The sequence below is a fragment of the Poecilia latipinna genome, unplaced genomic scaffold (assembly GCF_001443285.1).
Source record: "Poecilia latipinna isolate Pla-1442-1.1 unplaced genomic scaffold, P_latipinna-1.0 Scaffold402, whole genome shotgun sequence".
NCBI lineage: Eukaryota > Metazoa > Chordata > Actinopteri > Cyprinodontiformes > Poeciliidae > Poecilia > Poecilia latipinna.
Genome location: NW_015113018.1, coordinates 824,591 through 851,920, shown reverse-complemented (window position 1 = coordinate 851,920; position 27,330 = coordinate 824,591). Strand labels below are relative to the sequence as shown.

Sequence of the window (27,330 nt, the reverse complement as noted above, 5' to 3'; positions counted from 1 at the left end):
TATTGCTGCTTCACATCTTTCTGCTTCAGTCTGGAAGTTTGTAGAAACTCTAATCTGTGATTTTCAGTCGTCTAATTTAATTTCGTCAGCACAGAAACTGGTTGAGTAAATTGTTTAAATTTGTCTTCTAATGTACAACTGGTTTCAAACCCAAACATTTCTTGTTATCAGTTGTCTGTATTATTGATGTGTGAGCTTGGTGTTGCTAAGGGAAAGAACAGTAGTAAGAGTAGAAAAGAGCGAGTCTATTCACCGCACATCTGTCCTTGGTCTGTCTTTTTTGTGCCAGAAGAAATACAGTAAATCTTTCAGAACATATTAGAGGTTGTTATCTGTTCTCTCAGGACCGATTTCTCTGGTTACAAGAGCTTGTAGTGAACAGCAGAAAAGCTTTTGTATTGATTTCTAAATAAATGGTCGGTAGGTATAAGAGTGCAAAATCACTAAGGTTTTTTTGTGTGCAGTAATATACCCAGATGCATCTTGGAATCATCTTACTACAGATTCATTACATATGTTTTATGTGCTTATCTTAATATTGATGATCATGAAGAGCAAAAAATCAGATACTAAAAAACAATTTGAATTTTACCTAAAAAGGATTTCTAACACAGAAATATGCCACTGACAACTTTGCTTATTTACTTTAAGGAATATTCACCCAGTACTTGGTCAGGGCTCCTTTTGCTTCAATGCATAAATTATTTATTTACATCATGGAAGTAATCAGCCTGTGACTTTGTTGATGGGCTCAGATTGCTTTCATAATCGCTGTTGGCTTCTTGAAATGGTTGAGTCTGGTTAACACTGGTTACTGGTGAGTTACGCTGACACCACTAACAGCCCATACTTTACAGCTCTGCAGTTGGTTTAAAATGGCTCCATTTTATTACATTTAAATCAGTTTTTTATACTTTTGTATTGGACTGGTTACTAAAACCAGATTTTAGCGAAATGCTAACTTTTATAGCCTGGCTTTTCACAAAGAAAAGAGGCTGTATAACCTGGCTGGAGCAATGATACAAACAGAATATAAAATTATTTACTCATTAAAGTAATTGTTCCTGTGTTTGTCTTCATGAGGTCATTAAGGTTGTTCCTTTCAGATTTCCCCACAGGAAAGGCTGAGCTGCTGTCTATATCTTCTGGTAAATTAGGTTGTACACTGGATGAAATTTTAATGATTCACATGAGGAAATGTAGCTACAGCAGCAGAGAAGCACCAGAAACAATAGAGACGTGAGGAAATACAGGGCCAAACGTAGTGAAAATAATGAGCTCAAAACCAAAGCAGATGAGGAGAGTTTCACTGGTCAGCTGGTCCAGAGACCGGCTGGGATTTGATGAAATTCATGAAGGATTTCTAGAGGAAGTAAAGCTGGTTTAAAAAAAAAAGAAAAGCATGGACTCTGTCAGTCTTCCTTTTACAGGACATCGTTCATCCACACTGTTGGTAAAAATGCCCTCATTCATCTTCATAACAACATGGCCGCCGTTTCCTACAGCATTTGCTCTCTTCACCTGTCTCTGGTGTAGTTTGTGTTTCAAGGGTAACGGTAAAACGTGTTTGTGTGTCTACAGATGTGTGTGCTCCTGTTTGCTAAATGCAGGAAGAGGAGAAACAGTCACTTTTTTCAGAATTAATCTGGATCTAACGGTTTGTGAAGGTGGGACCAAATAAAAAGCATAGAAAAGTGAAAAATTACAAACAGCTCGTCCTCATAAATTGTTTTGAATATGCTAAAATAAAATCCGGACTGCACCGTATGGAGGCTAATTCTCTCTGTATTATTGAGGTAAAGGACTTTCTCTCTTCTCAGTCCAAAATGAATCCTCTCTAATGTGACCTCATCCCAAAGTTTCACCCGGGCAAATCAAATCAGTGATATTTTCTCTTTAACATGAAGCATAGCACATAAACGTGCTTATCTGACAGAACCACAGTGAATACGGGGTTAGCTTCCTGTTCTGTCACACGAAATACTGACAGACGCTGTTACAGAAGACACGTTAGTTTTTTTCTGTTTGTTTTTTTTTTTTTTAAATTAAGTTTCTGAGTTGCACAGATTTCCTCAGGTTGTGTATGTTTTCATTGTCAGGTTGCTGCTGGGACTAGATCCAAGTCTAAGCCTACTCATGCATCACAAATGTGAAGTGGAAGTCTGTGTTTGAACCATCAACTTAAGGCTTCAACTTAGAAAATGTCTTACCACATGCATACAGATTTTTAAAGTAATCTAAACACAGTCAGTCATTTTATTGTAGCCAGGCTGGATTCACATTGTAGGCTGACTGCAGGTCTTCAGATTTAAACTAGTGGTTGGTAGCACTTGCCTAAAAAAGTAAAATTCTCTCTCCTTTTACACCGACACATTTCTTACCTAATTGGATCCAAACTGGCTATGGCTATGTCAACAGTGAGTAGTTCTCCGAATCGATGGATGGTATGTTTGGCAGCTTTAACTAAACTTTAGCTATTTGAAATGGCATCTGGTTTCAGTTTTTTTCTTTAAGTTTCAAATATTATTTGAAAACTACCTTCACCTCCCTTACCACTGCTTTTATCCATGCTTTGTTTCCCAACACACCTGCATGTGTCGCCATGGATACGCTTGTTGTTTGTCATCCAAAATAACCAGTGGATACTTTTTGTGTCATTCCACACAACCTTTAAAGGGAGTTAATGTAACGATTGATAAAATCCCACAAGAACACATTCAGGGACATGAATCTGTTTTCACAGAGATGGTGAGGACCAGAAGGGTTTGTCACATTATTGGCACCAGTGGTGAAGTAAATTAATCTTTTCTGGCTGTAGGCTAATTTTGAACTAACCAGGCAGTGAACTATTTGGTTTTGTACAATCTGTTGACAGTCTAGAGTCCTGGTTCCTTTAATTTACCAATAATTATCAAACATGTACAGTAGATTTGTGTTAATTTTTCATATAGAAAAATAATTGTCACCTGCTGTCTATTTGTGGCTTCACTTGTTATTTAAAAAAGACAGGATGCACCTTGCATTGCTCTTATTAGCAATATTTGACAGGTTCCAGTTATAAATCATCCCTGAATTGAATGGGCAACTTTTCCCACCTGCCCTGCACCTCTTGTGTGATCATAAAACTTCTAATAAACATAAAATATGTTGGTTGGTTGCTGCCTCTTACACTGCTGACACAGCAAGATTTTATTATGAGTTATGGCTGCAAACAGCAGGGATCCTTGAGTAGATTAGAAAACACATCTTCAGAATGTTTCTACTTTATTTATATCCATCAATCCCACAATTTTTTTTCTTTTTTCCTGTTTTGCAACAGAGTTGGAACATTTTCAAGGAGTTTTAGTTTGGCTTATTTTTTTTTTATCTGCAGTTGTAAAACTATCTGAAACGGTGCTGGAACATTGTGCTCATATTGTATTTTTGCACTTCCAAATATCGAATACATCATGGAGGAGCCAAGACATACAAGTTGCAAAACTAGGGTTGGCAAATTCAAATTGCATTAAGTCCCTCAGAAGCAGCTCTTTACTGTCTCTCCTATTTCAAGCCTCCTCTTTGTCCTCTTTTTCTTCACCACAAATCTTTCATATCCTCGTCTTTCCTCAGGATTTCCATCTTTTGATCACCTCTCGACTCATCGCCTCCCCCTCCTAGAGCAGAGTGATTTATTATCATGTTCCTTTTTTCCTGCTGAAACACCATTACTGTCAAAGTCACAATGGAGACACACGAGCGCCCTTCAACATTCACTGGGCGCGTCTTAATGGACGCCAAATACATGAACAACACGCAACACATTGAGAAAAATTAAACAGAAAAGGAAGTTAAAAATAAAAATGCTTAAAGTATCTCAGATGGAGTCAGTGGGACAAGAATTGGGTTTTTTTCAGTGACCATCCAAAGTAATTGCCATCTAAAACTCTAAACTATCTGTCCATATGATAAGAAAGAGGAAATATTAAAGCAGAGGGAGAAAAAGGGATGTGAATAAGTATAGAGGGAATGTAAAAGAGTGAAAGGGTACTGCGGCTGTGTGTCATAGAGTCCCCAGAGTTCTAATTATCACTGTATGAATTATTACATCTGTAACTTTTGGATCTCCCCTGGAGTCTCAGCTGCTGCCTCCACCCATAAACACCTCTAGACCACCCTCCACTTCAGGCTATTTCTCCTCCCTCTCCTTTATTCCCGCTCCCTCTCTTCCCGTCTCATCCAAAAACATCTACATGCTTCACTAGTCATTTCGAGTCTTTCAAGTCACTTGAAAGCTTTAATCTAAGTGGAGAGGTCTCATTCCTGTTTAAATCTGAAAGCTTGAAGTTTTTATACACTTTTTTTTTTTTTACCAGCTGAACTTGTACAAATGTGTTTAAGTTGTAGCAGGTTTTTATTTTAACAATATTACAGATGTGATTTTGTTTAGTCAAGTTATTTCAGACATTTGTTGGTGTTTTAAGTTCTGTTATGCTGCTCTTGGCAGTTGGTGGTTACCATAGTAACCACCAACTGGGGGAGGAGCTGTTGGTGGTTACCATAGTAACCACCAACAGCTCCTCCCCATTTTTTCTGTTGCTGTTAGTAATTTTCTGTGTTTTCTTTACAAGTATTATATTTTAACATACATTTTAGACAAATTTAATTATATATGGTGTTTCATGAGTAATTTTGCCATTTCGAATACGTTTTTAACAGATTTTATTATTAATGTTGCCCATTTTAGGTATCTTTAATTTAACAAATTGCTAACTGCTGCTAACTGCTTATTGGGAGCTATTGCTTTGTAGTTATTTAGGGCTATTGTATTTTATTTAATGTATAGGGACAGAATGTGCTGGACTTATATTAACTACCAACTTGATTTCCTCTTTTGTTAGAATAAATACAGTGAACCTGAGTGTGTCTGTCCTGAAGTCGACCTACTGGACCTGAGACGAACAGGTTCAGTCATTATCAATATATTAATTGAAAATGGTTTCTAAACAAAAATTTTATCATTTATCACAATAATTTCTGGGATCATTTATCATCCAGCAGAATTTGTTATCATGACAGGCCTGCTTTGTAGTTTTCCCTGTTTATGGTCCTCACATCAATCATTTGGCCACATTAACGTATGTGTTTCCATAGTAACAATGTTAATGTGTTCATTAGAAAGGGTTTCTGTGTGAAGGAGAGGCTACAAACCTACATGTGTGAGCGCCTTACCTGGTATGGATACAGAGTGACTCCTCCATTAGTCCGGTTCTGGTGCTGATGGGCCTGCAGAGCCGCTGCGCTCAGAACCGCTCCCCCACTGTTATTACTGGGACTGCTTACACTGCTCACTGGTTGCTGCTGGGCACCGGCTTTCCCTGAGCTGGGCGAGCCATTCCTTCGGTCCACCCCCGCTCCCAGACCCAAGGAGCTGGGTTTGGATCCCAGTCTGTGTCCTGATCCTTGGAGCTGTTGAGTTGTGGGACCACAGCTGGACGTTTGCCCCCCTGAGGGACTCCCTTGACTGGGGGTAGACTGTCCATGGATCGGGCTCGGTGTCGGGGTCTGACTGGGGCTTGGAGAAGGCGACTGCGAAGATGAGAGAGGAGTGTATGGAGCAGTCACAGAAGAGGATGGGAGAACCGAAGGAGCCCATTCACGTGAACCTGGAACTCCTGGCGGTCCCGAGGCGCCTGCTGGTCCTGGAGGTCCATGAGATGCGTATCGAGCTGGAGGCGAAGAAGTGGGAGACAGATCCCACTGATCCAGGGTGAGGACCATGCGCACAGCTTCCTGTTTGAGCTGAGTGAGGTGAGTAGCGCAGACATCGCAACGACTGTCGCGCTCGTTCCACGCGCGCCGAGAACTGTTGGGCACCTGAAGCTTGTCGTGGAGGAGGAGTGAGAAGGATGGATCCTGGAGGAGAGATGAAGACCAACGGGTTAGATTAAAGGTGACCTGTTATACTTCATCAAACAGGTTTAGACAGGTTTATTCAAAACATGGATAATGGGATTTTAGTCAGACCAGTTCTGCCTATTGTTGATTGCTTCAGAATGAGCTACTTCTGGCCATGGCCTCCCAAACTCAACATTTACATTCACACTCAAAGTGGCTGCAAACAGATGCACAATTATACATCTTTGAAAAGCATTAGTAGAGCCTCCTGCACAACCAAGAAGAATGCAGCAAATTGTTTCTGAGTAGTTAGTCAACAACAAAACACTTGTCTTTTCCAGCAGCCATTGTACACCGCATATAATGGTAAAACCAACTGACCAAACATACTGGGTTGCTAGGTGATGAGCTGGGCTCGGCTGGAGTTGCTAGGTAACGGCACAGTGCCAGTTGAATGTGACAACAATTGAGAAATTTATGAAATTACTCATTTTCTAGATGTCAAAAACTATTAACTTAGTGCCAAAAACAACTGGGTGTTTTTTAAGAGCTTAGACTGTTTTTAGAATAAGTTGAGACCCAAATGGAAGCATGAAATGAAAATCAAGGGAGTAATAATTCAACGGTTAACTATGTAGAACCAACTATGATAATATTTACAAAAAAGAAAAGTTAATATGTTCTGCCAACATGATAAAAAATAATCAAAACTCTTGAAAGATTAATGTTGGAGGAAGAGAAATTCATATTTTACAAGTTTACACAGTTTGACTTGTATGCTTCTAAATGTGAAAAACTCACATTTAGACATTTTCTGCTTATTTCCTTCATACATTTAATATGAACTAAAATATAAAAGACAAAGCAACCACTCATATTTAGAAAATACACAAACATACTTGCTTAACTGTTGTGGCAAATACTTTCATATTACATAAACTCAAATATTCATACCGAACATTTCTGTATTAAACGTTTTCTTCATGGCTGTGATGTGATATTTTAAATGTTTTTTCATTGGCTGTAAGTGTAAAATCATTATAATTAACAGAATTGAAGGCTTAAAAACATCAGTCTGTGCTTAATTAATTAATCTACCTACATAATGTGTTACACTCAGAGTTGAGTTAATGAAATAAATTAAAATTTCAATTATATTCTAATTTATTGATTGAATGTGTAACCTGAAGACATAAAAGCAACATTCAGACTGTAAAAACACATTTTCTTCCATAAAAAGCCATTAAAAGCCGTGTGGTGCAGAGGAAGTTCCCTAATAAAGGTGACATTTCTTCTTCTGGCGTCTTCAAGCTTGTTTAACCTTTTCAAGAACAGTGCAGATTAGACGACGCTCGTTTTGTAATGGTTGGGTACGACATTTGGATTAGTGGAACACGAAAAATAATTCCTAGCTTTTTAGGATGTATTTTTTCATCTTCTGCTATCCTTTTTCATCAAAATCTAATATACCTGCTGCTTCTGGTTCTGATTCTGGTTCTGGTTCTGGTCTGCATCCCCAAAACCAAGCACGGAGAACAAACTTCCAGAAATATGCAAAAAATACTGAGTTCCTTCAAATGAAGGATAAAACCCACCTGTTTGAGCTGATTAATAACAACTGGAACATTGAGTATTTCTTGATGGCAACTTTTACTATCATAAAAAGCATGTTGAATTGCCTTGTTGCTGAAATGTGCCATCAAAATAAACTGTACTTGACATGTGAGGTAATATAAGAAGCGATGTGAGGGCAGCTTAAGGAGCTCTGGAAAAGCCAGTTGGATTTATTTACCTTTGATGTTACCTTGCTGTGGATTATAACTGCTATCCTCTTTTAAAGAAACATGGGAGCACTGTATGGCTTTTAGTTCATGTTTATGGATTTAAAATGAGGAGAAGGGATTCAGTGTCGCTGCAGAGACTTTTGTTTGGTCCACTGGTGAGGATTTCCACTAATGTTAGTTTGGACTGAATTTCATGGCAATCTCACTTTAGTTACTTTATAAAAATAACTGATGCCACGTTATACAAGCTGTCCAAAATAAACGATATCATTCAGTGGATAGAAGAGATTAAAAAGTCCAAAAAGGTTTGCAGACTGGATTTGAAAATTATGATTTGGCAGTGGGTGAAAAATGAAAGTTTGTTTACATTTTGCAAGTTTGTGCTGTTGCAGAATCAATCTTAAAGCAACCGAGATTCAGAACCTGCATATATTTATTAATCCTTGCAGATCAAACTGATTGTTTGAGGCAAAAATAATTATGCAGGTTCTATTTAAACGCTGTTTATAAAGTCACAGTGTGACTGTGTAAGTAAAGTAATATTGTCAAAAATACAACCTTTGTAGAAATATTAAGATATAAATATTTTACCAAAGATTGTAAGCTAAGCAGCTAAACATTGCACTGTTTTTTGGAGGGTCTCTGTTGGTGGTAATTCTGTCTTGTAGCGCCTCGTTTATGTAAATAAATGTAATGCGCCTTTAGTGAGCTCATGGATTTGCACTAAAGGAAGCAGTCGATAGCGGTAGTAAAGTGTGGGCTGAGCGTGCAGAATCTGTGTTTCCAGTCTAATTGGAACCACTTGTCCAGAACAAAGCTGCTCTAAATCTCCTGCCATCCCTTTTTGGGCTAAATCTCAGAGATAACAAGCAAAAGCACAAACACAGATACGAATCACAGATTTAACTTTTCTGATCTCAGTGAAAAAAAATTTTTTGTTGCAATTTCCACAAAGCATTAAAAACTTATCTGACAAAACTCACCGAGTAGAAACATGTTTTTTATTTTAAAAAATAGTAATGCTGATGACTGCTGAAAAATAGTATATAACTGTAGATGGGTTTGCAGTGAGTCTGTTAAATCAATGTTTTCCTACATCATCAGAATGTTTCTTGCAAAATCAGTCAAAGGTTTTCACACCTTTTTTGCTACAACTTCAAACAAAAGCATTTATTTTCCCCTCTAAACTTTATTTTACTGAAGAAGCATATTCCCCAAAGCTTGAATTTCTTTCCATTCTTCATCTTGTTCACATTAAAACCTCTTCAAAGTGCCTGAATGACCTGAGATCTCTGCGGTTCAGTCCAGGAGCGCAGGAAAGAATCTGCAGAGTGAGATGTTAATCAAAGTGACGTGTTGGCTCTGTCTGTTTATTGACTTTTAATCAATACATGAGTTATAACCACACTGAGCTCACATGTGTGTATATGTGCCGCCAATTATTAAGCCTGTGATAGACGGTTCCCAGCAGAACAAAACGGGCAGATATGAGGACGCAAAGACAGATGATTGACAGAAAAACACAGAAAACCTTCAGAGAATTAGATGTGATTTATTAAGCCTCCGCTCGTGTGGAGAGACATTTTTCTGTTAGTTTGCTCCACTGTTCGTTTATTCCAATCGGCTGAAAGAACAGCTTGCAGACTCTGAATGAATGAGTCTCTCTCACTAAAAGAATCTGCTACTTTTTCTCTATCAATGTACCCAGTTGTCCATGTCTGAGTGCTTATGTGGATACAAAGCAACACTTCATCTAATCGTAAAATACCCCTTCTTAATGTGAGAGCCACCTCCTCGGCTATATAAACAAACCACACAACCACAAGATACACACACACACACAGCAGGACCCTCTGTGTGTGTGTGGGCGCGTGGTGTTTAGAGATAAAGAGTACCTTGTAATATGTGCAAACCAGTCAAAACACTAGTCTGGTACGAGGAAGATTGAGGTCAAATCTGGTGCTGGATGTACCAGATATCTTGATTTTTCTTTGGAAAAGTTTTCATTCAACCATCTAAATATATTCCCATTAAAGTCAGAGTAGCGGCGGGTCACAGACTCTCTATTTTCACACGATGATTTGGGCAAATTTCAGTTAAATTTATTGTGCAGCTCAGTGTGATGGACTGGATTTTCAGAATATAGATGTGGCATTTTCTAAGTTTTTATTTGTAAAATAGAATTACAAGGGGTTTGAAGGTGTGTGAATATTTATGCAAACGACTGTAAGTGAAAATGGAGCTGAAGCAGAGCTGTTTGCTGCACATTTAATCTGATTGTGGTCCTCCTGACCCCTCTGTGACCCTGAAGCATAGTCCATTAAACACGTCTTGGATTAAAGCCAATAAACCTGAAACTGAGTGGAAACACTGTTTTTAGATGCAATCAAGCAGTTTAAACAAAGAAAATACACTATGAACATTAGAGGAAAGGTTTATTTAAACATTTATTTTTTGTTAATATGAAGAAAAAATACTTTTAGTCTGAAGTGTAATGTCAAAGAAGTGGAAGTATGAAGCTATCGATATTTCCCCTCCTTATCCACCTACATAATCTCACATTGATTATATGTATAATCCCTACATATAACAACTAAACCAAAACATTCTACATCTTTTGATTCAGTTTCTGATTTTTCAGAGTAATAACACTTTATTTTATCATAACCTCATGTTTCCGTGGATTAAAGTTTCCAAACGTTTCCCTTATCCACACGCATCTTTACTACCAGAGATCAGTCCAAGCACTCAGAAAACAATTGTACAATAGCAGATGGACAAAGTTTTTTTGTTTTCGTCACATCTTTTAATGAGCTTATGGTTACATAACGATGTCTGGATGTTGCTGTCATAGTCTCTGCAGTCACATCTATCCATCTCTTCAAGCTTCGCCAACGAGTTTATCAGTATTCTCTGAGTGACTCAATCAGTCTCAGCAGCGCTGCAGACTGGCAGTGTGTGTGTGCGTGTGTGTGTGTGTGATTCATTTCCTCCTGTAAGGGTAAACACAGCCTGAGCAGCAACGATGGAGCGACAAAAAAAGAGAAAGCAGCTTCCAAGCTGACTGAACAGTGACCTAACTGACTCTCAGTGTGTGTGTGTGTGTGTGTGTGTGTGTGTGTGTGTGTGTGTGTGTGTGTGTGTGGCGGCTGGAGAAGGACACAGACAGATGCTATTACTGAGATCTGATGGGAAAAGACAACTCGGTGCTATTTGCTCTCTCGTTTCTTTGTGTGTGCATAGAAAGGACTGAAACGTGTGTAAATACACACTCGCAGCCACATACCAAATAGAAAAGCTGCTTCTGGTAATACACTCGTTTGTGTTTTTAACCTTTGGCTTCCACAGGATTTACCTCTGATAAATTCGACAGTAGTTTAAGGCATCACATTTGAAACTGGAGAGGATCAAGCTGAACTGACAGCAGATTGGAAATCAAAAGCTATACGTTTGTGCATAATTTTAGCTTTCATCTTGCGTCGCTTCATTCTGATTACCTGCCTCTCATGTTTATTCATTTCTCCTCTCGCTCGTTCTGCAGCTACACCTTGACACAGACATGCAGAGGCTTTTCCCAGCAGGTCGGGGATCAGGCAGATCATGCAGAAGAGATGCAGATGGTCTCCTGCACCTTCTCTGACCACGTAATGAAAAACATGCATACATGCCACTTGGACTGGTGGTCTACCGTCACACACACTGGTCTCATGATGAGGACTGACATGATCCTCTGTGATGGAGGCTGGTGTCTGTGCAAGAAGAGCAAGGTCAGAAACAAAATGGCATCTCAGATCAATCACATGGATGGGCGAGGCACATGGGATTAACACAAACCTAATCCCACTCACAGAGAAAACGCATAAAATACAGTATAAAATAATTTATAGTTATTTTATAAAGTAAAATAAATTATGTAAAAAATTACTTATTTGACTCATACAGACACAAATAGCTTTCCAGTACAACATGCCAAACGATAAACATGGTAGCTGGCTCTAGATCAGGGGTGTCCAAAGTGTGGCCCGGGGGCCATTTGTGGCCCTTGGATTGACTTTGTGAGGCCCTCAGCTGCAATTCAAAAATTATACAAATTTGGCCCATTGTTACCAAGATAATGTGAAGGAAAATGTGAAGTACAACACAAAGTATTTGTCTTTTTATAACCACTTTTTAACAAAAGGTAAAACCAAATTTATCCAGAGATTTCCACTGAAAAGACAACTTTACTGCAGCCAAATCAGCTTTTATTCTTTCTTAAATGTGGTTAAATTTAGCAAGAGTTTTGAAACAAAATGGCTGAAATCCTGTTCTTATTACTGAAAATAACTTTATTCAATTGAGAGAAAAAGAAACTGATAAGATTTCTTCTTAATACAGCAAATATGCTAATTAAAGTTGTATTAAGTTTCTGCCAAAATATTTCGAGTAATCTCAAATTTTATAGAGAAAACAATGAAATTTGATAGGGGAAAAAAATCAAATTTTTAAATTAATATCAGAAATTTTCTACCAAAAAAAAAAAAACTTTCTGAATTTCAAGTTTTATTTGTCAAATTACCAAAAAAAAAATCACAATTTTAGTTCTTGGCAGAAATTTAGTCCTTTTTTTCTGTCTGCAATGGCCCTGTTACACCCTCGTAAAAATCTCCAATAAATATCTTTTGGCCCACATGGAAAAATGTTTGGACTCCCCTGGTTTAGATGTTTAACATTAAACATTTTAATTCACATCAAACGATTCAGTGTGTAATCAGGATGTTAATATTCTAGAAATATACATTTTAGTCACAAAAAAGAAGAGAAATTAAACATCCAGGATAATGAAAATGAAACGTTCAGTCTTAAGTTTTCCTTCACAATATGCAAAGTTTGATAAGTTAGACCAAATGATTCAGATTATTAAAAACATGTGATGTTAAATTTTACTGAGTCCTTAAAGACTGATAGTAATAAAATACAGTTACCTGAACATGATCAGTTTGACTGAAGAGTGAATTAAGATTAAATTACGATCATAAATAAAGCAACTAAAAGCCAAATAATTTCTCTGCTAATGACAAAATGACTAGTTGTGTTTAAAATGCAGCTGAGAGAAAAATGTTTGCATTTTTGCAGGAACAACATAAAGTGTTTTAGTTTTTTCTCCTTTTCCTCTGTAATAAATAACTTTAGGGCCTTGCAGACTTCCCCTCTCTGAGCCTCGTTTGTTACCTGCAGCTCCTTCTCTACGCCTCGTTTAATCAGTTTTAATTGGTTTCTCTCACATGAACCAACACTGGATTTAAACTGGTCTGGACGCAAGTGTAACCTATAAGTACTCAAGAAAATTAGACTGTGCAGATGTAAAAAAGCATCAGATTGTAAAAATTACTTGAATTGATCTTTTTTATTGCAGGCGTTGGGTGCAGCTTGCGCTCACATCTGTATGTTGACACGACCCTGCAGCTCCACATCTGCCTCGCTCTTTTACTGAAATCAGTTCTTATCTTCAGTCAAGTGGGCTCAGCATTTACTTCTGCACTGAATTACAATGAAGTACCTTTCATAAAATGTAGAAATAAACAGATTGAAATTCAATTATCTGAATAAATAAATCCTGAAAATGTTCCATCTTAAAATGGAATTACATAACTGAATGTAAAGGTTAATAAAAACATTTAGATCTAATTCAGCGCTTTTGTTTATTCTTGGATTATGAGGTTTAAATAATTAACTAGTTTACACCATGAAGTCAGCAGAGACTCAAAGTAAACAGAGGTTTTACTTTTACTACATTCCTACAGGTTTGCAGAAACTAAATAAACACAAAAACACTTTCTTCTTAAGGGAAAAAGCTTTTTAAACCAAACTACCATCAACAGTAGTTGATGGTAGTTATTCCTTAACAATGACTGTTGAGGAATATTTTCAAGCTTGTTTCAAGCTTGTTTCAGGTCCACAGTTATAATTATCCAGACTTTGACTAGGCCACTCCAAAGCCTTTTTTTCCTAACCATTCATTGGTGGAAGTGCTGAAGTTTGATGGGTTTTCTGATAATGTGGGTCCAGAAGCAGCGTCGAGCTGCAGGATGTTGGTTCTTGTCTGTCCATAAAATATTTTCCCTAAACTGTCATGGATCATAATAAAGTTTCTTTTTTTTTTTTTTGGTAAATGTGAGCTGTCTTTTTGTTTTTTTTGCTCAGCAGTGGTTTTACCCACAGATTTCATTCATTCATTTCTTTCTTACGGTTAAATCATAAGTGTTGAGCAGAATGAGGTGTGCATTGTTTTTCATTATCTTTATTTAAAGAGACGACACACATTAATTAACACCAGTAATTTCCCATGTAAATGTCCTGGCTTTAGTTAGACCTCCTGGTTTAGTCGTCAGACTGCTCTTGAATTTGGTTGGGAAGGTTCACCGCTGCTCATGTTTTCTCCATTTGTGGAGAAAAGCTCTTATTGTGGTTCACTGGAGGCCCATAAAAACTAAAACAGTTTTGGAAGATGTATTTTATATTTACTTAAGTTATCTTTTATCTGGTTTTTATTTATCTTTTTGAAACATTTAAGTGTAGAAAATGAGAACAAGACCAGAAGAAACCTGCAAGGTGAAAATGTTTTTTCTTTTGCAGGTCTTCTGCAGGTCTCCTTTGTCGTCTTTAAATGCTTGTGTGCTTTCATGAGAAAGTCCATTTTAAGCACATATTTCAAACATTTTCTCTCCTCTGTTTGGGATTGATTGATAAATTTACCTAGTGCTCTGAAAATGACCATAAATTAGCTTAGAAAGTGCTCAGTGGTGTTTCAGCTAATGAAATGTCATTTCTCCTTCCTGCACACATCCAGACATTTTCTGACCTCTGTGTGTGTGTGATGTAGGTCAGTAATCCCAGCCAAAGAGGGAACAAAACACCGGTTTGAATATGCGAGGTTTGCCTCGTCTAGTATGAAAGTTTGTCTCTTTTTCAGTTTTTAAATGTCTCCTCCATATTAGCAGCCTGGGTTACAAATCTTGTCCTGGCTTGTTTAACACTGTGCATATGAACCCAGCTACAGTGTAAATGAGGCTGCTGGATGGTTTTTATTAGCTGCCTACATCAGCGCCCAGTGCTATAAATGAAATAGTTCTTTAAATTACTGCCCAGTTTTTCTATGTGAAAGCTGCTTGCTGGTTCCTGTTTATAAATTAGCTGGCTGTTAATGGTGGTGCCTGGTTGTAAAAATAAATGCTTATAAACTCTGACTTACTTCCAGACAGGAATTTAATCAGATTGTATTCTGAGTAGCAAGAAGTTCAAGGAATTCAATTCAGTTTAGATTTTTTTAGCAAAAAAAAAAATCTGTTTCTTTTTTTAATTGTCTAATAAAAACAAAACTAGATCCAGAAAATGTGATTTTACATGAGTCAAAATAAGTTGTTTTTATTTAACAGTAAATAAACTAATGATGTATGCCCTAATCTTAACCTATTTTAGCCTAATAGAGTAAAATATAAAAATAATTCTGGTTATATATATTTTTTAATGCTAGTAATTTATACATTCATTATTTGGCAGGAAACATTTTCTTAAAATAAGAGGTTGAAAAAAAATCCAATTATGCATTTCCAAGGTATATATCAGGCCATTTTTAAGTAACTGTGTAACTAAAAATGCTGTATATCAAACATAAAAGAAATTTGACTTTGTAATTTGAAATTACTCGCTGTCCCTTTAAGAAGCTCCTGCTCTTCTTCAACACGTCAGGAAAGAATCAAAGCAACACTCCAGGTATGTTTTTAATGTTGGAATAACATCATCACATGATATAAATCTCAAAAAGTCAATTTTACTATAATATCCACCGTAAGGAAGGTTGACAGCCTTAAGATGAACTTCCACTGAAATTACTGTTTTATGAACCTGGGTAGTTTGTTGGGATAGTTTTTCCTCCTCCTACATTTCCACTTCATGAAGCTCAATCAGGCAGAAACCTTTCCTGAAGGAGAGGAAGATGGAGATTTAATGTTGGAGGATGCTAAAGATTTCCAAACATTATCAACTAACTTTACATTGAACAAAAAAATGTCAAACACACTGCTGATACGTCAGTGTTTTATAGAGTTGGCACTGAGTTACAGTAATAAAATCCAACAGCCTCAGTGTAATTATTTAATTAAAGGAAGCACAAAGAGACTACAAGCTGTTGAGTTAAACTGGTTTTAATAGTTTTAGCTCTAATTAAATTATGATTTTCTTCTCATAACTGGGAGTTGGGATTGGCGACACTAATTTAATATCCTTCATTTCCACACATCCTCACAGTTTTGGGTGAAAGTCTGTGGCATTTCAGCCATAAAACAATCTCGTGTTGTCTGATTTCACTGTTTTTAATCGATTTCTGGACTCGGCTGTTGCAGTGAGCGAAGATCTGTGTCCCATCAGCGCAGGAACACAGGAACAGGAGAAAGATTTAATTTACATAAACGGCTCCGCTTTCATCCCACACGATGAAAACAAAACAAAAAACAGCCTGGCAGAGATGAGGAGTGAAGTTATGTCCTGAAATCAGACTTTAGTGGCAATAATATGCGTCATATTCAAACCACGAGGAGTTATTTTAACGTTGACACACTTATATGTTTAGTTATGTGAGCACAATGACGACTGAGTCCCGTTGCTCTCTGCTCTGTCACTGTCCTCTGATTTTCCAGGGATGGGGTAACTTCTCCTCATGACTTATTGCTGAATAATTCCAGTTTGGTTTGCAACATAAAGTGATTCTGGCAGATATTCAGCCATCGTTTTATTTATTTTTTTATCCTAACCTACTTCTTATTCATCTTTCCTCCATCTCCCAAAGCTTTTGCGTCTCTCAGTTTCTTCTGTCCTCTCTCCTGTGACTCCATTCCTGTTTCTCTCTCTGACAGAGATAAATTGCCTCTTGGTGTGGGTAATCCATCTTGCTGCATCCCGCCCCTCCTGCTCTCTCACTCCCGTGTTTTTCTCCTCTTTTTCCTTCCATCCATTCCTCCTAGAAGTATCTTTCTATGCTAAAGTTAGTGAGACTCAGGGGAGGATGTGAAGGTAACCATTTTGCCTGACAATTCACTGTTTAATATGAAACAGTAAAGAAATGTTTTATTTATTTTCTAGAGTCTGAACTATTTTAATGTTCTTTAGTTTCTCAGCTTTTTTCTCCAACGCTTTGTCTCAATTAAAAGAAACAAACAACTTGCTTATCACAAATATCACAAAAACTACATTCAAACATGTTAATGGAAAGTTGAGTGGAAAGAAAAACTATGATAGAAAAAAAGAGATAACCGCAGCCTTAAGATTGTGAAACGTAGCCTGTTCAAGATTTTGTGGCTGGAGGCTGCCAGACCCCCCGAACATCGACGTAGCCACAGTGTGAGATGTAACCATCACATTCCTTGAGTTAAGTTGCTCCTGAACCAGAAATGTTGCCAAAAACATTTCTGGAAGAAAGCATAAAGAATTACTGTAATGCTACATTGACAGTGTAATTCATACAAAAACAGCTGCGTGAGAATACTCTCAAGGATCAGTTAGTCTGCTGCTTGTATACCTTCTTCTGGAATTTTTCCTTCCACTCAACTTTCCAGTAATATGCTTGAATACAGCTCTCTGTATAACCCTATTAAAAGCAAGACTATCAAGCAATCTGTCCCAATTTGGCCCACAACGAAAATGAGTTCGACACCCTGGTGTAGGAGATGAGGATTAAATGCTTCAACGCGATCGGCATCCTCTTCATCAACACAAGAAGTGAGGTCATATGTTTTGACAGAACAGCTTCCAACCTTTAGTGCCAAGATGCCCTAAAGCTTTCCTGGTCTGCGTGTGGAAACCCGGCATTTTGGTGCGGCTTGCTCCTTTAATTTGACGGAACGTTTTTCAGAAATCACTAAGCTCTAGCAGAGTGTTGGCTTGGTGATGATGAGCATCATCCAGTTTCAGGTGGAGCGGTTATTATGTCAGACACTTTGTAATTATCACCACTGAGACGTTTGCATTGACTTCATTCTGATTAGCCACTTTTACAGTGATCAAAGTGGAAATGATCACCTATTTTATCAAAAATACTGATTATAATCTTTTATTTTTCCCCTGGAGGCAGTTTGTTAAGCAAAAATACTTCAGTATGATCTGAAGTTGTGGATTTAACACTTCAGGAATGCTATTGCCAAATTCATGCCACAAATAGAGCTAATAATGTTTTAATTTGGATTGTTTTCAGCTCAAAAATACATTTGTAAATGTGTATTTATTGATTTGTTTGTTTAATCGAAATTCAAATTCTACCACTGTTCTGCCATGTTTGTCTCATGGTGGATATTAGCGGCCATTTTGTTTGGTCCAGTTTTTGTAGTCTAATGGGTTAACCCATACTTCCGTCTTCATTAACCATAAAATTTAAATAAACCATTGTAGCTGCTTTAAAAACACAAGAAACTGCAGAAAAACACCATAAAACAAAGGGAGACATTAAAAAAAAACACAAGAAATGAACTAAAAAAAACAAACATGAAAATACCTGAATATGAAACCAGAAGAAGAAAATGTAAAACAGTAGAAAAATAATGAAAAAACATTAGAAAATGCTATGAAACTCTGGAAAACAGTAAAAGAATCAAGGAAGGGGAAAGAAAAAATTAAAATATACAATTATAAAAATGTTTGTTACCATTAAATTAGAGCAGTTACATTAAAAGTAAGTTATTTTATGCATTTTAACATAAAAGTCAAACTTTTTCATGGCATGCTGAAACTAAAAGTCAGTTTCCCTGCAGTGTCTTGTGTTTCTCATCACACAGTAGCTCTCATTCATAACTGGGAGCTCCATGAAGGAAAGCCCAGTGCTCCACTGGTGGCCAGTGCTGCTGAGGTTAAAGAGCACAGTTATTACTGTAAGTTACTGTTTGATGTTTATGTCTCACATGAGCATCAAACCAGCATTCAGTGTCAAAACCACTCCAGGAAAAAAGACTCCATTACTGGCCACTTGACTGCAAGTCCAAGATCGTAACATGGGATATTACGTCTTTAGAGCAAGAAAGAGAGGAATTTGTGATGTGAGCCAGATTTTAGAATAAAAGCCCGACTCTCTAAGCACAGCCTGGTGTACAGCAGGAGATAAAAGTAAACAACAACAAATTTAAACTGTTTAAATCGGACCTCTCAGGCTCCATCTGCTGAAAGTAATTGGAAAGTTTAATGGCTGGAGGCTATTCTCTGAGTCTGGTTGAGGCACACGATGGGAACAAACAGCCAATTTAACTCTGGGTCTGTCTCTCTCTCACACACACACACGTTTGCGTGGCTATCTTTGTGGGGACTTTCATTGGCTTCCATTCATTTCTATAGTCTAAACCTTACCCTTGTCCTTATCCTAACCATTACATACCTAACCAAAACTCAATTCACACCTTAGTCCTAAATCTAACCCCTGACCCACAAACAGCGTTTCCTCTGGTGGGGATCGGGCTTTGGGACCCACAAGGAGCAGTGGGTCCCTACAATGTAGTATACAAACATATGCGTGCACACACACACACTTTTCGGTTTTTGAACAGCCTCTATGAATTATTACCTCTCCGTTCCTTTTAACCTCTATCTCAAGCAGATCTTTTCCTTTTTTTTTTTTTACTTTTAACTCCTAGTTTATTTCCACCCTCTCCTCTTTTATGTGCTGGATTGAAGAATGATAGCAGAATGGTGAGATGGATGACGAGTATTAGAATAAGTGGATGGTGCTCATGTCTTCTCAGTATGTGGTTGGAGGCTGAAAAATTGAATATAGTCTAGCGACAGGCAAATTGGTTGCTTTAGATTTGTTTAAAGAACCAGCACCATCACACAGGAGCTATTAAAAGAAAAGAAAGTACCTGATACTTAACTGGTGCAGTAAAATTTGCCCCAGAGTCAGGCTTGTAATGGCTGCCTAAATGTCATCGTTGTTCTAGTTTCACCTCCTACCCTTTACAATGCTCTGACACAATAGACTCATAGTCCTCCTTAAAGTATATACACACACTTCTCTGTTTTCATCCTATATTTAGCATGAGTGAGCTACCAATATAGCTAAGCTTAGAATGTCCAAACACACACACACACACACACACACTAGCTCAGTGGAGCAGTCTGTGACAGGAATATTATTACAGTACTTGTAAACAAATGGACCACAGAAAAGGCAGAGCCCTGGCCATGGCTTTTTCCCTAAAAGGAAAGAATTGGGATACACTGACCCCCCAAACACACACACCTTGTATTCGTTTCTGTTGCGTAAACCTTTTTCTACACAGCTTCCATTAATATCGACTTTAATGTTTATCGTTGGTGATAAGGTTGTAAATAATAGCATGAAGAAACAAGTGAATTCCTACAAGATTGTAGATCTTGTTCACACAAAAAAAAATTACTAACCTTTAAAAATGTAAACATTTTAAACATGTTTTTTTTTTTAAATATAAATTATTTAAACCTGAACGCCATTTAACTGCATTTACTTCACATTCATCAGCCCCAGAAATGTCAGTGTGTCATCTCTGACACATCCAGAGGCACAGTGGTGAGTTAGTGAGCTTATACGCCATAAATAAACCGGCTAGCCATTACAAACACTGCACTGCTGCAGCAGAAACACACACAGCTGTATATCTCGTTCCTTTCTAATAAAATATCCAAGCTTTTTTGGATTTCCATTTGGGCCCGCCACACCAACATGTCAACACCAGATGCTATACAATTCCTTAGCTAATTAGAAACAATGCTAATAATAGTAGGTGTGTTACATATACAAAGTAGCTAACATCATACTACTGTTGTTATGGTTACTAATTTTAACCTTACAGGAGTAGCCAACTAAAATAAGTATATTTTCAAATGCAGATGTGTGCCATATTATTTCAACATCCGCTGATAAATACTAAATTTAGTTAACAAGTTTGATATCTTATATTTCCACAGCAGTAGCAGCAGCCAACAGCAGGAAGAAATTAGTGTATTATTTAAGATGTTATAGAAATATTTTTTTTTCCACAGTATAGCATCTTTTTCGTGTTATTAAAGGTATATGTAAACATATCGTGTAAGCTTGGTGCTCTCGGGGGCCCCCTGGTGGTGTGAGGGCTCTAATCAGCAGCTTAATTTGCACATGCGTCAAAATCACTCTAGCCGGGAAGAGTCGTTATTTTCCATTGCAGGTCTCTTTGTACAATGGCGAATGAAATTCAGAGAGTGGCACCAAAATATTATGTAGAGAAAGCTTCTGTAACCATAACAGAGGCTCAGATGTCTTTACTTAACATTTTGTGTACAGTTTCTATTTAACAAACAATGGTGGCAGCTGATAACGGCACGACGTACGTTGGGGTCCTGCCTTTTTTTTTTTTTTTTACCTCCTCTCTCGGTCACTTTGAGCAATGGAGGATAAAATATTGAGTGTCTAGATTTTATTTACTGAAATCAACAAAATGTGTCCATGGGGCGCGTGTTTGAATTCAGAAGTGTTGTGAGGTTCACAAGCTAGCTGGGCGCTGACGACGGTTGCTAACGGCGGTGTTTTCACCGAGCCCGGTTTGATGACCTGCTAACCCGCATCCGTGCCTGTATCTCCTGGCTGGACACCAACAACGTCACATAGCAGAGTCTCTGATTGGTTGACGCTCCGCCTCGAGCGGCCTTTGCAGAATGTAAGGTTTAGTGAAAATACACCGAGTCTTAAAATAAGATAAGAAGAATTGGTAACACTTTATTTGAAGGGGGGTGAATAAGACTGACATGACACTGCCATAAACACCTGTCATGAACATCAATAAGCCTTCATGAATATTTATGATGGTTATAAAGCGTCATTCGGTTAATTATGACACTTTTAATACAAAGTTGACATTATTCAAAATGTCTTTGTTATGACAACTTGACATTAACCAATAAATCATTACTGTTTAAACTTTACCTTTAATAACATAAAGTTACCTAATTTTTAAAGTGCAATCAGTTATACTTTTATAACAAATTTATATCAGTAATGATTTCTTGGTTAATATCAAGTTGTCATAACAAAGACATTTTGAATAATGTCAACTTTGTATTAAAAGTGTCATAATTTACCGAATGACATTTTATGACAATAGTCATAAATATTCATGAAGGCTTATTCATGTTCATGACATGTGTTATGTCATGTTTATGACAGTGTCATGTCAGTCTTATTCATCCCCCTTCAAATAAAGTGTTACCGAAGAATTCAGTATAATTAACAATGTTGGCAGTATGAATGCCTGCCAACACACAAGTGTCTTCCTTATAGGAATGTTTTAATTTAGCTAATGTAAAAATTAGAAAGCTTTGAAATAGTCCTGATTAACCACAACTTCAAACATTTATAAAAAAATGTTAATTAAATGTAAGTGATGGGTATTATTTGATTGAATGATGGTATGTTTTTATAACAAATTCACTCGTATGTTGGATGTAATATCTTGGTGATTTAAAAAAAAAACCCTAAAAAAAAACCCTCTTAGCTTGAGGTCTCACTCAAGCTAAAGATGATATAAAAAAGTCCAGCAACAAATTAAAAAGCCCAGCAAATTAAAGGTATTTTTTGTGCTTAAAAAAAAAGAACCTTAACATACAAAATGTTTGTGTCCATTTTTGTTGTTTTCTCTTTTTTGTAGGTTTGGGAAAACCATAATAATTTTAAAACTGTTTATGTTTATATTAAAGATTTCAGAAAAGGGCAAGTTTATCCCTCGATGGAAAACAAATTTAAAACACAGACCTTTCAGGAATACCATTATTTTCCCACAAAAAGTACCTGCAGATTTATACCTGAAAAACATTTTTTCCTGTGGTGCATGTCTATTTATTTCTGATTGGAAAAAGCAACCGATACTTCATTTTCATGTTTGGGTGACAGAGACATTTTACCCATTATCTAAAACACAGACTGAAGACAGGAAAAAACAATTTCCCTTCATTTTTCATTTTTCATCATTTTATTGTCATCCAACAAGACAACTAAAAAAAATAGATTTTTACCTTGAAAGGTACATTGATAATCAAATGTGATTTCAGTCTCCTCTTGCCACAATTTTTCAAAGAAACTGAAAGAAAGCAACCCTGAGAAAACCTAGAAACATAGAAGTTTATTGATATAAAGTGAACTCTATATATGTGTATATATATATATATATATATATATATATATATATATATATATATATATATATATATATATATATATATATATATATATATATGTGTGTGTGTGTATATATACACACACACTGCGTTACCTGACACCTCAGCCTGTCATAAGATTTTCCAAGAGGGAGAATCTGAAGATAGATGTGTGATGATGCGATCGCCTGCGATGGTCTGCATGCATGCGTGTGTTTGTGCATAGGTGTGATGTGTTTGCATGAGTGGATGTTCATGCTTGTGCGTGATTTATCGGCTTCTGACAGGAGGCTGACTAATGTTAGAAGTGTTGTTAGCAGGTCTTCAAATAAACTGTTGAACAACCGAGACTTCACAGCCTCATGGAGGGCTGGATCTGGCACCTGCTGCTGCTGCTGGAACGCCAACGTTTTTAATCTCCACGTTTCTAAAAGTGTGGAGAAAAAATGGTGACTTAAGTAGGCTGCTAATTATAATTATCAACACTTTACATGAAGTGCTTGAAGTTGTTTTGGGTGCATAACTTTCTTATTCATAACCATCACTTGACAGGTTAACAAATACACTCTAAAAAGTGTTTTTGGGCTGTAGTTCATCTTATGGACTTATTTACATTAATTTAACTTAATTCTTTTGCTTTTGCTATGACAACTTACTTTTTTGTGTTCATTTAACTCAAAACTTACAAATCTTTAACCTGAAGGAACTTTTCACTTTGACTTTACTTAAAACAATTGAGTTCAACGCCAGTTTTGTATCCTAAGTCTGACCAACTCAATTTATTATGATCATCCAACTCAATTCACTAAGTCCTTCCATCTCAATTTGATAAGTTTTTATAACTTAATTCATGTGGGTTTAACATGACAAATTTAAGTCACTCTTTCTCAAAGAATTTATTTTCTTCTAATAAACAATTAAATATCTTTGACTTAATTCTACAGAAAGTCAATTCAAACTTTTAAGTAGTTCCAAACTAAATTTTAATACTCTTTTTACAGTGTCCTCTAAATACACAAATCTTTTCCTTAAATGACCTTTTTGCTTTGACTTTACTTGAAATAATTAAGTTCATCACCATATTTGTATCCCTCGTCTGACACCATGACTCAAGCTTACCAGGGACAGATTCCCTGGTAAGTGACCGTGGCTCTGTGGATAGAGTGATCAGAAGTGATCTTGTGATCGGAGTGATCTTGTGATCAGAAGGTTGTAGGTTTGACTCCAGCTTCCTCCTGCAATGTGGCCCTGGGCAAAGCCACTTAACCCCAAGTTGCCTACTGATCTGTGCATTAAGTGAATGTGACTCTAGTATGAAGCGCTTTCAGTGGTCAAAATAACTGGAAAAGCCCTATGTAAGTTTATTTACCATTTTTGAAGTAAACTAAATGATTTGAGTAAGACTGACTTAAATCTGTTATCTTAAACATACTTAAATTTGTTAAAAATAAATTAACAAATTGAGTTGGATGATTATAATATATTGAATTGGTTAAACTTAATAAATTAAGTTGGATAAACTTAATTGAATTGCTTGTAAGCAATTCATTTAAGTTGGTTCAACTATTTTCTTTTTAGAGTGTAGACAAAAACATATACGTAACGGTACATAAAGATATTTACTCAGAACTTTGCAAATAAGTAACAGGTTTGTTATTAAATTCATGTAATCCCTACCAGTCAAATGTGAGATGCTGTGTACACAATAACTGATCAGTTTTAATAAAATATATGTCTAAGGTCATTTTTTACGCCCTAATAATGACAGTAATGAGTAATAAAAATGAGACTGAGAGATCACTACTTCGCTGTCAGTAAGACTACGCAGATTTCCGAAGATATTTTAAATGGATTCATTCAACATCATAATGATTACAGATTTAAATAATAAGAAATTAAAATTTTGTTTTTTAAATGTATGAGAATACTTCCGAATGAGCATACATTACTATTATAAATGATATAACATTTCAAATATGATTTCATTTATGCAGTAGCAGTTAAGGAAATTTGCAACACTTCCATCCATTTTTATTTAAAGCGTTGGATTTTAATGCATTAGAACCATTAAACTGTTGTATTTCTGCACATTATCTAACCTATACTTGCACCTACTTCACTCCTGAACGACATTTTGTACTTTTCTCAGCTGCATGGGTAAAAGAGAGATAGTTGCCATGGCAGCAGTGGACATTGTGCAGCAGCTGTTGAGACTTTAACCATGATCCAGTAATGTGCAAATGTTCTCTGTGACGCCATGTGTCTCTGTGCATTCATTTGTGTGTTTTCAGACTATCCTCAGGATACCTTAGTCTGCATGTTGGTATCCGTTCAAGCTGTTGTGTGTCAGTGTGTCTGTTTGGGTATGAGCGCCCATGCATGTGATCTGCCCGTTGTGGCAATATGCTGCCAGTGTGTCACAGAGGAGAGCCTGCTTGCAGTTTGTCTTGCGGCCTATGAATGTGTGGTATATTTGTATATTTTATGTTTTTGGGGATTTGATAAGTGAGATTTGTGCAGTTTATTTAATGTTGGCATCTGAAAACCTCAACATTTCCGTAAGAGAGAGAAGAAATATAAAAGAGCCAAGTGACAATCTGGATCACCTTAACAGATATTTAATCAAAAGTTTGCGTTAACCTTTAATTTTTACATTTTAATATTTAAATATGACTATCTTAAAGATTTTTTTGTCAACTGTATTTAAGATTAGCCTCTGATTGAGATTCAAATCTCCAAACGTTGGTGGCGTCTTATTATTATACTTTGAAAATGACTCCCTTTGTTAATCTGCAGTAATCTTGCTTTGCAACTTTTCAGTTAGCCATAGAAAATTTAGCTGCTTATTACGAATATAAATGGTTCCAATTAATGTAACTGGGATCCTGAAGTGGATTATTCCGTAATTTGTAGGTTTTTCTTTTTTGATTTGTTTTATTCAAGAGCAGTATTTGTGTTTTACCATATTGCAATACATGTTTAAATACTTTATTATGGTGGAATAAATTACCTGAAAATATGATAAACATTTCCATCAATCAATCAATTTTTATTTGCATAGCACCTTCCAGCAACAAGGTATTTCCAGGTGATTTACATCATAAAACACAAAAATACAAAGTCATAGAACACACAGTCAACAATTGAAACATTACATTTTTACATCAAATTGTTCATCAATTGATTATGTATCAATAGTAACTCTAACCAGGTGGGTTTTAGTCGAGATTTAAAGAAACTCAGTGTTTCAGCTGTTTTGCAGTTTTCAGGTAGTTTGTTCCAGATTTGTGGTACATAGAAGCTGAATGCTGCTTCTCCATGTTTGGTTCTGGTTCTGAGGATGCAGAGCAGAACCAGAACCAGGAGACCTGAGAGGTTCTGAAAGGTTGCTATGACAACAGTAGATCTTTAATATATTGTGGTAATAAGCCGTTCAGTAATTTATAAACTAACAACAGTATTTTAAAGTCTATTCTCTGAGCTACAGGGAGCCAGTGTAGGACTTTAGAACTGGGTTTATGTGCTCTATCTTCCTGGTTTTAGTCAGAACTCCAGCAGCAGCGTTCTGGATCAGCTGCAGCTGGAGGATTGACGTTTTCAGACAGACCTGAGAAGACACTGTTGCAGTAATCGATGTGACTGAAGATAAACGCCTGGATGAGTTTCTCTAGATCTTGCTGAGACGTTAGTCCTCCATGTTGCCCATTTGTACTACGACCATGTTCATAGTCATGGTAATTTTTGATAAATTTACATCAACAGATACACACGAATCTTCAGGTTTTGCTTTTTCATTTGTTCACTGAAAATTTTTCAGTCATAGCTAATGCTGAACTGGTGTGAACTGGTTCCAGATTTGTGTGAACTGGTGTATGCCCTTTTGTAGGTTGGCTTTATATTGACATGAGGCTTAAGAGAAGCTCAAAAATTGAGCCTGCATCAGCATGTCCCCCTCCCTCCGTCCATCCTCACCGTTTTACTGTTATTGATGAGGCCACCTCTTTATATGGTAATGTTTTTCACACCTGAAAGGCATAAGGCGGCCATGATTGTTTTCTCTTTCTCTCTTTCTTACTTACACACAGAGAGAGAACTATACAACCCAGGAAACACACTAAAATGGGCTATCATCTCCATTAATACCATATATTTTCACCCTCTTTCCCTTCTCACAGTCACACACACACTTACCACACACACACAGACGAGGAGCCCATTAACACTGACAGAGATATGTATGCAGCTCACATCTGTTACATGTCGCTGCAGAGGCAGCACCAGCTGCCGTGGTTACCAGAGGCCTTAGTATTATGGGATTTGGTTATTACAGGACAGCCATCTACCCTTGTGCAGTTAAATATCCCTCTGAGTGATGATATTTCAAGGCTTAATCTGATAAATGCACAAATTATAGACTAATTACTTGTAACATCTGACAATAATCCAGGGGCTGAGATTATCTTTACTGATGAGAGTGAGTGTGAAATCTTAATTTGTT

General features: G+C 36.8%; 1 protein-coding gene across 1 annotated transcript in view; it reads right to left on the bottom strand.

Annotated features, from left to right (window-relative positions):
• Positions 1-27,330, bottom strand: part of LOC106950486 (kinesin-like protein KIF26B) — an 88,913-nt gene that overhangs the window by 51,559 nt on the left and 10,024 nt on the right. The window contains exon 3 of the mRNA XM_015037386.1: positions 5,209-5,892. Coding sequence (XP_014892872.1) covers positions 5,209-5,892 — 684 coding nt within the window. The remainder of the gene's footprint in view (positions 1-5,208; positions 5,893-27,330) is intronic.